Source organism: Cydia amplana, chromosome 9 (genome assembly GCF_948474715.1).
Source record: "Cydia amplana chromosome 9, ilCydAmpl1.1, whole genome shotgun sequence".
NCBI lineage: Eukaryota > Metazoa > Arthropoda > Insecta > Lepidoptera > Tortricidae > Cydia > Cydia amplana.
In genome coordinates this window covers 5,056,859-5,072,196 of record NC_086077.1, presented here as the reverse complement: position 1 = coordinate 5,072,196, position 15,338 = coordinate 5,056,859, and the positions used below count along the sequence as shown (strand labels likewise).

At 36.0% G+C, this 15,338-nt stretch overlaps 1 protein-coding gene across 1 annotated transcript in view; it reads right to left on the bottom strand.

Annotated features, from left to right (window-relative positions):
• Positions 1–15,338, bottom strand: part of LOC134650971 (probable chitinase 10) — a 159,525-nt gene that overhangs the window by 37,834 nt on the left and 106,353 nt on the right. Inside the window, exon 6 of the mRNA XM_063505934.1 lies at positions 1,066–1,189. Coding sequence (XP_063362004.1) covers positions 1,066–1,189 — 124 coding nt within the window. The remainder of the gene's footprint in view (positions 1–1,065; positions 1,190–15,338) is intronic.

Genomic DNA, 15,338 nt, shown 5'->3' with positions numbered 1-15,338 from the left:
AATGGAATTGATGGTGTAAGTTTCAAATATTCATCATAATTCAGGCGATAAGTGTGAGAGAATTGGTAAAAAGCAAAGTTTAACCTGCCAACAATTTAAACGTATTCAAAATTAATCACGAAAAGGCAACCGCCATTAAAACTCTACGCACGTGCCAAGAGCTCCACATTTAAGTGTCTTACCCTAAAGTTTTGCAACCCCATTAAACAAATGCCAATCAGAATAATAGCCCCCGTCGAAACGATAACGTGTTCATGTTTGCATCGAGATCGCCTACCCTTTGATAAAAGTTCGACGCGTCCTGAAAAGCCGCCAGGCACCACCATGTCTAACATGACAGTCGACAGATGTGTCAAGTATTTGAATGAAGCTAAACACCAACTTTCGTAACATCCAGCAAAAACCTAGCACGACCGTATGCTACACGATATAAGGATGATATTCGTACAAAAAGTGGTTATGTGTGTGAATTCGCATGTTAGCTTTTCCGCACATTGTTTTAGAGTATGGGAAATGCGTAAACAATGTATATGGAATATGAATGAGAGAAATTTCGCAATACGTTCATGTGACAATGTATTTTTTAGTGTAGATAGGTTTATTTAGGTCGCCTTGCATTAACCCTGGATTCACTAGAAATTTGTAGCTAATTAGTCCGCGAATTTGAAATAATTGTTGGAATATGGTGTGGCGGAGTGCATTAATATTGTATTGTTTTATCAAGGCTGTACGGATATGATGGTCGTTCTTGTCTACGTGACAGCGTGATAAAACGGTGTCCGTCACTTTCTTTCCCACGGTGTTAAACAGTGACAGTTATTTTATCACGTGGATAAAGATGGATAAAGCTATCTATAATAGGCTGGCTGCAGCCTTTAAAAGTGAAGGCATGTGATTTAGTGTGATTTAGATGCACGGCATTGCTATTAAGATTTTATTTGGATGTGTTTTTGTTTTGAAGTACCTGCGTCAAAGCTCAAAAATTAGGTATAGAAAGCGCGGTTTTTTTCATCTATAGGCCTCCGGCCTCGTACAGTTCTGATAGTTCTGGTGTTAAAGACTTACCTAGCTACAGCAGGCACATCGTATCCTCCCTTGATGTTGTCGGGACCGACTGGGACAGCAGCAGTGAGTAGCAGTCGGGGTTTCTTCACCTCTTGGGCCTCTGCCTCGAAGGCCTCTCGCAGTTCTGAAATAAAGAACATCAGTTAGATTTGGGAGCAGAGATAATATTTTTGTTTGACATGATTATTTTTCCCGCATATAATATGAATAAGTATAAGCATAAATTCTATACTATATATGCTAAAATATTTAAATTCAACTGCAGCTGACCATGCTGCTACGCAAAAATGGTCTTAGGCGACCTTCCTTAATTTTTTAATTAAAGACGATTGAGATTTATAGATTCTAGTCAAAATGTACAGTCAGTGACAAAACCGTCATTTTTAATTTCTTTTTTATGCCAATGGATTCCATTTCTATTCAGGATCAAAAGCTTCTTAATGACTAACCAGGTTAGGCCAAAATAAACATTCAATTCTGCTTTGCATTTTATTCCAAAAAACGGTCAAAGTAATAATAATAATGCAGTAGTAATTAAATTACACAACTCAACCCTTCATTCAATTCCTGAAGGGTACAGTTGGAAACAATCGCTCTTAAGACCAAGAACAACAGACCAATAAGTTTAAGTACATGCGAACCTCAAACACGGACCTTAGACGTTGTTTGAGACCTTAGATTCATTAGGTAGCTGTTGTAAGGGAAAGCCGTAACTACGGTCTGGTAATGCGCCAAGTTGATGTCTTTGGTAATGACCAAAATACAATTTTCTGCTTTGATGACATTTAGGTATGGAAAGAGGGTTTTCTTGTCGAGAGGATTTGTTTTTATTATAGCATCATACCGTAAATGGGGTGAGTAGGGTCAAAACTGAAATTCAAACCTCGATAACATTTCATTTTTATATATGAAAACTGAATGGTGTATATAATAAGTGTTCCGGACGTTTGTATTTTAGTTTATTTTGGATAGTTCCATTTCATAACTTTGACGATAAAGAGGAAAACCCACCTTACCCCGTAGTGCCTCGTATTTGGGGTGAGAGGGGTTTTCATACAAAGGTGATTTTGGAAGATTGTTGGATCGATTTTTTTTTATTATGCTATAGCTCCATTTTAAATTGGAATACATTATTTTTGTAGCAGTAGCCTTAAAATCCCTTCACACCCCCCTCTCAAACCTTCTCTCCCCATTCATAACCCACCTCTCCCCGCGAAACCTACTCGCCCCGTTTTACGGTACTAAACTATTGACTACCCTTTCTTTTAAATCGTTAGTTCAGTTCCTTTTAGTCTATCACGACTGAATCATAGCCTAAAACGTAACACCAATGATTTTTTAAGACTTACAGGAAAAGATAAAATGTTATCTTGGTTAAATATTCTTAATAGGTACCATCACGCTCCGCGATTGTTAGGCCATTTAGGGTTCAAGCTAAATTGGACATTCCATAGCGTAAGTATGGAACAACCAATTTAGCTAGGACTAGAGATGGGTAGGGGTGAGTAAATACTGAGTATTTACTCGGTATTTACTCAAAGCACCCGATAAATACCCGTATTTACTCATTTAGGTGGGTAAAAACGATTGCTTATAAAATATTCAAAAATAGAGATTTAAGAACAAAATTGTCTTTTATTGAAGAATGCTAACGTGTGTTAACAATATCTATAAAATAAAAAGCATATAGGATGCTTAATTTTGGAAAAAAAGGTAATTATCAGTGAGAGGCAAATTGTGATAATGCATAGTTAACAATTTTGTTTTAATTAAGAATATATTTACTTTAAAAATATGGTACTTAAATTCTATCGATGTTCTAGATAACTTGCATGCATGTCGCGCAAAAGTGCATGTTTACGCGGCACTTACGACGTTTTATTAAGGGTTTTTTAACTCAAGAAAACTCAAAAATGGCTTAACCGATGATGTTCAAAATATAGTTTTTGTACTAGCCGTATAATAGCGGCTAATCTCCCGATATGTTTTTATATGTTTTCTGAACTTTGGTACGAAAGTTATAGAAATATAGAGAGATAAACATTATTTTGGCCTTTCGAAACGGTTTTTTTCCAAAAATATTCAATTTATCCAAAAAAGTTCTTAGAAATATTCCAGTTATTTTTTAAGACCCATTTTAAGACCCATTTAATGATGTGCAACACGTTGGTGGTTTCTAATTTTTTTTTGTGACGAATAGTTACATGTATGGAGTGCCCCTCTTAAAAATACATTTCGTACAATTTTGAGTACATAATCCAATAGCGGCTTACAAAATACACCTATATTTCAACTTTAGCCCCTTTCAGCGCTCTAAATAGTTTATACCCACCAATTTGGGTACAAACGAGTAAATACGGGTATATTGAGTAAATACTGAGTATTTACTCGATATTTACCGGTGAGTATTTACTTACTACCCATCTCTAGCTAGGACCCTAAATGTACATAATTGACAAAAGGATTACCTGTAATTAGAAAAAAAATTACAAGCCAAAAATAACATCACGTGATCATTTATCTTATATTTCTAGCCGGGAATTGAACCACCACAATTCCACTGTAAAATGTCCTCGACTAGTATCAAATCTATTTAATGATTATTTTTCGACCGTGGGTGCATCATCTTGCACGCAGAGCAACCGACCAACTGGCCGGCCGGTTATGCAACCTGCCATAAACTCGATGTTCCTTAGCCCCGTAACTGATAACGAAGTACATTCAATAATAAGGAAACTCCCAAACAAATATAGTGCCGGCATAGACGAAATACCCACAGCTTTGCTAAAAAACTGTAGTGCGGAACTTACGCCTATAATTACTAAATTAATTAACCAGTCCTATACGCAATCAACTTTTCCAGATAAATTAAAATTTACAATAATAAAACCTATTCTTAAAAATAAAAGTGACCCGCAAAATTCAAACCAATATCGACCCATAGCCTTACTACCTGTAATATCCAAAGTTTTCGAAAAAACAATGGCAAATCGCATTTACAAGTTTTTAGAAAAATTTCACCTATTAGATGTAAATCAGAATGGTTTTCGCAAAAAACACTGCACCACGCTCACAGTATATAAATACGTCAATGAAATTCTTAATTATATAAGAGATAAACATTACGCTATCGGTTTGATGTTAGATATGACGAAAGCATACGACAAAATTTCACATTCTATCCTATTAAATAAACTTTATGGAATAGGTATTCGAGGCGGTGCACATAAATGGTTACAATGCTACTTAAAAGACAGGGCGCAATGCGTACAAATCCAACATCATGACAAAAAAACAGGTGAAGTTACAAACATACAATCAGACACCTTAATAACTAATTGTTCAATACCTCAGGGGTCAGTTTTGGGATGTATCTTATTTTTAGTTTATATTAATGATTTGCCCAAAATTACAAAACACACTTGCATCTTGTTCGCGGATGATGTGTCCCTCTTGTTTAGAAGCCCTAATAACCATAACTTTCAGAGCGATATCAACGAAACCTTAACAGAAATTACGAATTGGTTAACTGAACACAGCTTGGAACTTAATATGAGCAAAACCAAATTAATCCAATTTCAACCCGTACCAAAAAGAAAATTTAGATTTATCGGCAACATCAAAAGAACTTGGCATCGAAGAGGTTAGCTCTTTCAAACTATTAGGATTAAACATTGACACGAGTTTAAATTGGAAAACGCATATTGAAGAGGTCAGGAACAAATTATCACGTTTTTTGTTTGCGTTAAGTGTATTAAAAAGAAACACAAACGTGGAATGTGCACTTTCGGCATATTACGCATATGCCTATGCATGGTTGCGGTATGGGGTAGTTTTATGGGGGAATAGCACAGACGTCGAAGATCTATTTATAGCACAAAAAAAATGCGTACGCGTTATAGCAAACATCCGACACCCAGAAAGCTGCCGACCACACTTTATTGACCTAAAGATTCTAACCTTACCATGTATTTACATACTGGAGGTTGGACTATTTGTAAGAAAACACATATCCAACTTCCAGTATGTTAAAAGCGCGCGACGAAATAAACAACTAGTTCTTCCTGAACCTAAATTAACTATGTATAAAAACGGGCCCCATTACCAGTCGATAAAAATATATAACAAAATCCCTGATTCTATTAAAGACGTTGAAACTTATAATATATTTCGAAATAAACTCAAATCATGGTTAATTGCTAAATCATTTTATTCTTATCAAGAATTTATGGCATCTGACAATAGTGATACGACTGAGAATTAAATGAATTATTATTATAAATGAATTGACACTATTATTATTATTTTAATTGATAATGTATTGTAATGTCATCGGAAATATATTTGGATTATTCAGTGTAGAAATCAAAATTATGTTATGTTATGTTTTAAGGTAATTTTAAGTATTTAGTTTTTAAGATTATCATGCTATACCCTATTCAGGGTCCATGCTGTTACAATTTAAATGATTATAACACCTATATGTACCATGGATTGCAGTAAATAAATGAAATGAAATGAAACCCATGACCTCCAGTTCAAAAATCACACGCGCTATTGAGCTGCCAGAAAACTAAATACTCGTTATTTTACGATGAGTGCTAAATTCTCACGCAATACTGAAATATATCATAACATTGATAATTATGTTATGATGTATTTGTATTCCATTAATAACAATAGTTAATGCGAATATAATAGCACACAGCCGGTGTTTACAGGTCTTGAATAGGAATTCGAAAGGAACCTCTCTTACTAAGCAAGGACGAATGTTAACAAATAGTTTACAAGTCTAGGAGGCCAATTCTGTTTTAAAATTTTGATCTTATTTTGATACGATTTTGAGTGTGTCATGCTGTAGCAATCAGCGTGAGCCGCTAAACCATGTCAAATGCAGCTGCGTTTATGCCATTATCAATTTCCATTAAAATGAGTCGCGGATTGAACATCATAATAGCGATAATAATGCGGCGGCGATCATCACTCACGTCATTATATCAGGGAAATTGACAGATATGGCGGCAGCGTCGATGCCAGCAGTAATGTTGCAACAGTAGTGCAGCTGCATTTGACACCTATTTGGAAAGGCGTATGCCCAACATTGGGCACATATTCGCTGGAGCTATAGGAAAGAAGAAGAGAGAAGAAGTTGACATCCGAATGACACCTTAACGCCGCTTGCCTGGTCCTCACGAAATGTGATCAGCCCTAGTAGCACGGTCGCATTTTTATCGTTTGTCACCATGCCTGTCGCGTTCTAACAAGTATGTAAGTGCGAAAGTGACGGGCAGTGATAGTCGATAAAAATGGAACCGTGCTGAGCCCGCTGCGGGCGGGGGGAGGAGTCGTCTCATAATGCATCTTGGTCGAACTCATTGGTGCACGTGAGATGCCAGATGACACGACTCAAGGTCGTATCAAAAAAAAATGACAAATCCTTAACAAATTCTTAAAACAGAATTGGACCCTAGTAAGTGTTATGAGGAACTGGCAAATTGACTGATTATACAAATTGTTTGTTTGTAAGACGTGTCTTTAAGGAAGGGTTAGCTCATTTGCCAGTCGATTGTATGGAAAATAGCATTAGAGAGAGGGTCTTGCTTATAATGTAGCAATTCATCTGTATGTTAGCGTCAAATAGTGATGGCGAAAGTTGCCCAAAAAGCAGAATCCTTAGTTTTATAGTAACAAATGTGTACTACAACGTTACGATACATAATAAATTACCCGCTTATGCTTTGACCATCATTTTGTATTTGATACTAAACGTTTAGGTATAGTTCTCCTATAAGTCCTCTTTAAGTACCTATAAGTCCTATAACTAGACCAAACTAGGTATCTCAAAATTTTTCGATGTAACAAGTGTCATACTGGTGACTGATAATGATAAAACATAACCAGGCGTGTCTCACTCCGCGATTTCGTCGCTTTGCTACAGGTAGCTAAAAGTAGGTACATCCGTTCCGGCCCCAATTTTGGGGAAAGCCATAAGCCGCGCGTGGCGCTGTCGTCACCTAGCGGCCATATCTGTACGGTTACCATCAGTTTGTCACTGACATAAACGCCGTCGAGAACGTAATTTACTTTCTATACATCTTGCTCGCACTCGCATATTCGTGCAAACGGGATGTATAGAAAGTAAATTACGTTCTCGACGGCGTTTATGTCAGTGACAAACTGATGGTAACCGTACTGTGCTGATCGTAACAGACGCGTTTTGTTAGAGGGTGAGTCTTCTGTACTTAGTACTATTATTTATTCTGTGACATAACTTAGGTACCTACTAAAGTTTTAACTGCTCTAAACTCGACTTTATTGTCAGTGTCATAAAGGCGAATAAAGGCGTTTTGACGTGTAATGTATGCGTGCATATACGAAATAAATAAATATGAAATATAACGCAGGCTTGTAAAGATGTTTGTGAACTCGACTGTACAAGAATAAATATTTGTCAAACTGTATAATGTTGTAGGTAGAAATATCTATTATGTATTTTTAATCATCCCGGTTTTTCTTCTTTACCAGAAAATGGCTGTCATAATAATTCCCTGACTTCCTCTAGTCTAGTGCCTAGAATAAAGTGGGCATTTATAACAAGGGCATTTTTCTCCCGGATACATTATATTTATTACAATATTAAATATACTCGTAAATGTGACTCTGCAGAACGAGAGACCAGTACATTAAAGATTGTCAATCGTGCCAGCTGCATTGCTGAGTGAAGACCGTTTCGGCTTCACATCTCTATTTCCACTGATTTGTTTATCTTTGCCTTATATTTGCTATATGTGTTATTTATTGATGTGTTGTCTGAATAAATGATTTATATTCAATCTCTGTACAAAGTCACCTTTCACGTCTTTATTGAGCATGGCATCACAGCAGCAAAGTATCCTTTTGTATATTTGCTGTAATATATGTTAAAGTTTTGATTATCATGTGACGATCGCTCGTGATTGGTGGGCGTAAAAAGCACTGCAAGAAGGCAACTCGTTGACTAAAGCTAAAGATGTGTTACGTCATAAACATATTTAAACTTTAAGTTACAATCTGTGGAGCATTACTTTTCACTGTTGATAACATTGATAATCAAGAACGAAGAATGCAACATTGTTTACAAATGTAAGTCTCAATTATTAACCTATCTCTGGCACACAATTCCGCTTAGGTCCCGCTGGGTCGTCAGTTAAATGTCATATTTAAACGTTCTAATAGTTTCTAGGATCGTAGTTTGCGTGTTACTGCGGTTCTTGGAAACTATTTACTGTTCCCGTAATGTTACTGTGGGTAGCGAAAGATTGAAAGTAATGTCGTTATACCTGGACGGTGTGGGGCATGATGACAAATTGTCTCCCAAATTGTATCACGCATTTTGAATTTGAACCATGAGTAATAATATGTTTTAATAATGTATTCCTTTAGCTACGTTCGTTTTAACTGTTTATTAATTAATATTGATAATTAGTTACAGATTAAACTAAGTATTAACATGATTCGCTGTCGTTTTCTCGATATAGACATTCCAATGTTTATAATAAATCCGCCTTGGCAATGGCATACTTCGCCATTTATATTATAGTATTTTTGGGGTAAGTATCTTTGACTACTTTAACTAAAACCTTTTTTTATACTAAAATTATTTATTTCATGAAAGGCAATTAGGTAGATAATAAGTTTGCATTATTATATGTTGGAAATCCACAACGCAGGCTACGTTCGGATGCAAATACAAATCAGCAACATGCCTCGTCCCAAACATACCAATGCTGATTTCCGCAACAGGATTCGTCATTATTATTAACTCCTTGCTTCGATCTCGGTCAACAAATGATTTAAAATATATACCTATACTTATACCTATATCAATTTTACATTTATAACATTGGCATATTTCGTACATAAAGTCTTTAGATATTTACTAAGAGTTATCGTGAGTTCATAGCTTATGTGCGTCATAAAATTTTACTACCTGACACACGTGACGTCTTCGGATCAAGTGTATTTTTAACATAGTACGATATTGGCTCATATTGAATAGAAACGGTGGAATATAGTGAAGGTAACATCTGGATGAGCAAGTTCATACAGTTTTTATTGCACTATGCTGATAATAAATATTTATTATCCTTACAATTACAGTAGTTTTCTATGATTATTAATTCACTTTTTCTGCTCTCAATATAAAGATCATTTTGTTTCATGATTGAATCGCTTTACATAAGATAGACTCACTGATTAAATTCTCAATTTTAATATGGCGCAGTAGGTACCCCACAGACGCATACTGTATGACATGTAAGAATGAAAGTAGCCACAATAAAATAAACCCATCAAAACCTCTTTATTAGTCATATTAATACAGTATAGAACACCATATACTCCATTTTATGATTGCAACTTGAATGTATAATATATTATGTAAAGTTATGTAATTATATATGTTTAGAAATACCAATCGTAAGCACACTCAAGGTATTTTCCAATTTCAAGTCTTACCCTAATGGAATCTTGCCAATTTGCCGATTTGATATTCAAAGGAGATTAAGTAGGTATAAATAGGATACTGTTAGCTTGGAAAGTTACTGAAATCGATACAGAACCAGAATGACGTAAGAAATAAGAGCTTTATACAGAAATACGGCATTTAGCACTTAGTCAGGGCGACAGTGCAAGTGTAGGTAGTTTCTTAGAAAGTCGAGCGAGTCAGAATAAATGCAAGTACCTACAGGGTTTTCCTGTGATTAAATTATGCTTTACATGCGTGTAGATAAAAGATAATAAAATAAGAAGTAAGTACCTACCAGTATGAAATAAGACATATTCATTTCAACCCGGACAAAGACACAGTGGACGGAACATATAACTTTATTAAATGATTTTTGCTTTTGTAAGTAAATACCGATAAAGTTAACGTAACTATGCGCGTATGACATGTTTAAATATGAGTTATGACAAATCAGGGTGAAAAGGTTAATCTCAGAGTTAATATTTATATTTTTATCGGATTCCATCTAACGCAGAAAAAACTAAGCAACGTCGCAATGAAATGGTTTATTTTGGTCTACGCTATTTAAACCTTTAATTCCAAGGGTTTGAAAGGGTTCATAAAATGACCTTGAGAAGTTTCACACGAAATTTGACATTAGTGAAGACATTGCCACACTTTGTCGTCATGCAGAGTTAGCTTTGTCAGACTCTAATTAATTTGTCTACCAATATTTTTCTGTATGGCATAACCGTTCTGTTCCAGTTATTGCTACGTCACTCGATGACTGGCTATATCAGTACCGACAGCAAAAAACGGTGAGATACTTTTGCTGACCCCACCCGTATGTTGGCCATGGCCGGGCGAGTATATGTCATCTAGTAAAAAAACGTTCCGCACAAGAGTGTTGTTCTAAAACCTTGCAGAGCATGAGCAAATAAAAGGCCCGGATAAACTTATTTAAGAATCTATTCGATAATTCAGTTTTAATAGCATGACAGTGGCAAACAACCGTGGGACCTGCGTGATACTAAGTGGACCGAAACCTATGGATGAAAGAAGCGCCTGGCGTTCGTTGGTTCGTTGGGTGGACGACATCCGGAAGATTGCGGGTCACTTCTGGATGAGATTAGCTCAGGACCGGGACAAGTGGCGTAGAGTAGTAGAGAGGCCTATGCTCAGCAGTGGGCGATAAAGGGCTGATATGATGATGATGATGATGAGTAAATAACAACGATTCACAGAAATAAATTAAGGGACAAATACTAGTACTGCTTAATAGACTACCTATTCTCGGGAACATTACTCGCAATCGAGAATACAACACTACGAATCTACATACTCGTATTATGCAGATATTAACAGATAACAGGAGCATTGTTACTATAATGGAAGTTCTTTAATTAAGGGTCATAAATAGGTCACGGGTCTCAACGTCTCTGTACACTGGTTAGCCTTAATAAATTCGCCCTTAAACCTACTCGCGAAGCCAAAGATAACAAAGTGCCGTATTAGCAAAAATAAACCGTATATCAAAGAAAATAAAGGCTGACATATGAAAGCTTTACTTGTGAAAAGATATTTATTGCAACACGACTGTGGTCTGAATGGTTGGTCATTTAGCCGTATGTCACGGTGACGTGCTCTATTGACCAGCTTTTTGCACTTTTAACAATAAATACAGTGGGTTCTCAGTCATTTTGAAATGATATTCAAGTCAGCGATTCCACAACATTTTTTTGTTGTTCGTGTAGTTAGTACCTACTTGTGTGTGACGTCACAATTTTTACGAAAAGGTTTCATAAAAGCATGGAACTCGGACTTTCAATTTTTAAGTATATTAGGTATATTCACTATTCACTAATCATTATTACCTATGTCAAGCTTTTTCTTATAATTTGTCAAAGCCATATTTCCAGGTGAAATTCAATAGTAGTAGTTTTAAAATAAATCAAAAGTTAGGTACACAAACTAATTTTATCTATTTATTAATGGCGTTATTCATAAACGGCTGCTAACTTAATCAGTTGATGATCGTCGTTTGTCCCTATCTGTCGTTATGTCATAGAGAGGGACAAACGACGATCATCAGCTGATTAACTTAGCAGATGTTTATGATTAACGCAGTAATTATATTTCAGAAAGAAACAAATCCTTCGATATCATTTTTCGTTATTTATTGAAATCTATTTTAATTATTAAACTTAACATAGTAAATTAATTTTGTATTAAGCAGAAACGTCTGCGACCGATGCTATTAAGCTTCGAAATAAATTAAAAGTGGAAAAAATCACTGTCTTGGGTGGGACTTGAACCCACGACCACTGGATCACTAGTACATTGCTCTGCCATCTGAGCTACCAAGACCGTACCCAATTCAGCGAATATTTCCACCATATATGAGCCCTAGTCCTAGTGAGTTAATAAACTTAACATAGTTTCACAAATAAATTGGTTATTTTGCATATTGCCGGCAAAGTTGGAACCGAAATCTTAATTTACCTAGTATTAATTGCCTGCGAAATAAATTGAGCTTTTGGCTCCATCTGACGGGAATCCATTCGTTAGCTCTAAAATGGGAACCTAACGAATCTCAGATATTTGGCAGTAGAATTAATTCAGTTTGCAATCAGTGGGAGAGCCTTGTTTTGTCGGTCCTCAGTGACAGCGGAATTCGATTAGATAATCGAATGAATTCGAGCAATCAAGATAATATAAATAATCGATATTAAACTTTCGTGAGACATATATTTTAAACTGTTTAGACGACAACAGCGGATAAATAGACATATATTTCTTAAAACATAGGTATTCATCATTCACATGAGCACCGCCAAAACATACAGTAAAGAATGCCTCATATAAGTATTACAATATCTGGGAGACAACAATCTTATAAAAACTCAAAATTGAGCGTTTTCCCAGAGATAAGACCTAGCTAGATCGATTTTTCACCCCCGAACCCATATACCAAATTTCAACGAAATTATTAGAGCCGTTTCCGAGATCCCCGAAATATAAATAAATATATAAATAATAATTTATATAAATAAATAAATAATCAAGGATTGCTCGTTTAAAGGTATTAGATGAAATAAAGTACGAATGTTGCCCTTATATTGACCTTTATAAAAAATCCACAAGCCTTTAAAATAAAAGGGACATAAAAGCTTAATCCCTGGGCGTTATAAAATAAGGATTTAAAAGGAAGTAGCACCCTTTATAATGTAATCATACCCTCGCACCCACGGTCGGGTTCGGGCACAGACTAGGTACCTTCCCACAAGATCTTGCATACTATGTAATCATAATGGCAATGATTACCTGTATTTATAACATTGGATATTGTAAAATAGTTACCTACTAAAATATAAAGTAAACATAGGTAAGTAGGTAGTAATTTTAAAAGTGCTTAAAGATCTATTTTTTTTTGTTTTTACAGTTTTTTAACATTTTTTTGGCTAGTGTAAAACGTTCCCGTACCCAAAACCTCGGAGTATGATTATAACGCTAAGAATGTAAAAGATAAAGCTGGGGCTGGCCAAAAACCTAAAAGTATCATCCCCTGTAGTAATCCTAGTGTGGCTGCAGTCTACGAAGACCCCTGGATTATTCTTTGGTAGCACTCGCACTATGCTACAGTTGCACATTCGGCAAGTCAAGTGAAAAAACTCACAAAAAACCGCTCTGATTAGGTAGTTGATCTAAGATTGGACTTGTTCTTGCGTAACCCTGACAATAAAAATCGAGTTTTTGGAATTATGTTTTCAAGTACCTACGTTCCAGCAACCAAGTGTGCATTAGCCAAGCACTCCGATGAGTTTCGAGCGCATGTCCTCTCAAATGCTCCATCTTGTTAGACGTAATCAATGAGGGTTCGGGTCAGCACGATCCTTTAATAAAATTGGGCTACTCAATGCCTACAAGTGTCGTTTATAAACGCCATGTATTTAATAATACCTACGTTAATTCTAACCCCACAGTATAGAAGTAATACATTTCTACCCTTTATTGGTAGCTATTCTGGCTATCAGATCTAGGTATTTTAGTTTAGCAAAAAATGTTAAAGATTTATAGAAACAGTGTCGGAACGTCTCATAAGTGTTTATGTAGCCGAATATATAAGCACACATCCTTGTGAGTTACGGTGTATTTGGCCATTTAAACCGCCAATATCTGTTGATTTATGCTGACTTGACACTGATACCACTAGCAATACGTACAAATTAGGGAATGCTCCCAGTACTGAGTTTGTATGGCGATAGCCGGGAATTTCCGGTTCCGGTACTGTTATTTGTATAGAAAACCAGTACCGGGAGCACTTCCTAGTACAAATCGCTGCCACTGGTGCCCCACAGGCGCCTGTCTATTTGAATACAATACCGGAGTGCTCTCCTGATTACATTCGCATACGATCGCTACAACTATGTGCTAACTGACATGTAGTTCAACATTGTTGTAAACGTAGTTTCGGTAGTTCAATTAAATTTAGAACTAGATAGGTACCTTTTGGGTTAGGACATTCACTTATAGTAATCTTGTGAGAGTTGTGAGTCAATGCGTTTAGATCCGTAAATTGTATTAACTGAACCTTCTTTAACCTAGTACTTCTCAAACATTTAGGAAACATTAGAATTCTGACTACATAGGTACTTACACTACTTACTTACTTTTATACTTGTTCTAAAATCAAGAATTAATAAAATCCTCTGTAGTTATTTTGTTAATACTTTAGATACAAGCACATCGCCTACTGTACTTTTCTTTCAAGAGGCATGATGTTCAAAAATATCTGACTATGCACTTTAATGTTGAGCTTATAAAGGTACTAGCTTTTGCCCGCGACTTCGTCTGCGTGGATTTAGTAATTTGGGTAGCTTATTTTGTATCCAATCTGCTTTTTATCGATTCCCCGTACAAATTTTCACCTCCTTTTCACCTCCTTAAAGGATGACTTCTGGTATAAAAACTACCCTATGTCCTTCCCCGGAACTCAAACTATCTCTATACCTTTCAACAATATCGGTTCAGCGGTTTAAGCGTGCAGAGGTGACAGACAGACACACTTTCGCATTTATAATATTAGTATGGATTTATTGGATAGGTACCTGAATCGCTCCGATATATCTAAAATCGACTGTACTACGACTGACGGCGACTATACGACTAAAAAACAATTCGCTTGTACTTCATGCAACACACGATATTTCGTTGATTTGTAAATTCTTAAATTCCTGAGGTCACAGAGTTCACGACGCACCAATAAAGTCAACTTTTTGACCTTAAGCGAAATACCAAGGACAAAATGCATTTCGGATGACACAATACTTCCTTAACTGCAACTTGGGTCTGAGTCATAACAAGTTTTTTAAGAACGGAACGGATAAAAGGAATTTTATTGCGGTGCTTTGCTTGAAAAGTTGGTTTAGATAGAAAAACAACTGGCTTGTTATGGTAGAAATACAATAAAAAGATAATTAATAGGACAAATTAAAATGTTACATTAAGTATGACAGTTTGTTGCCGATATTTTTTATCTCTGATTGTACAAAAGATAATCACTACACCTTGCCGTGTGGTGGCCGGCTTTAGAATAGCGCCAACCCTCACATGGAATAAGGGTGTCGTACGAGACGACTAAGTCCACAAACATCAAAAAGCTGTTTCGTCACAGGGGAGATGGACCTCTTAGCATTGGCTTGCAATCCACCTAGGAGAAGGATACTCCAAAATTAAATCCCGGAATGGAGTTACCGTAAGGCGCGAGTAGGGTCCAACCTGAAATAAG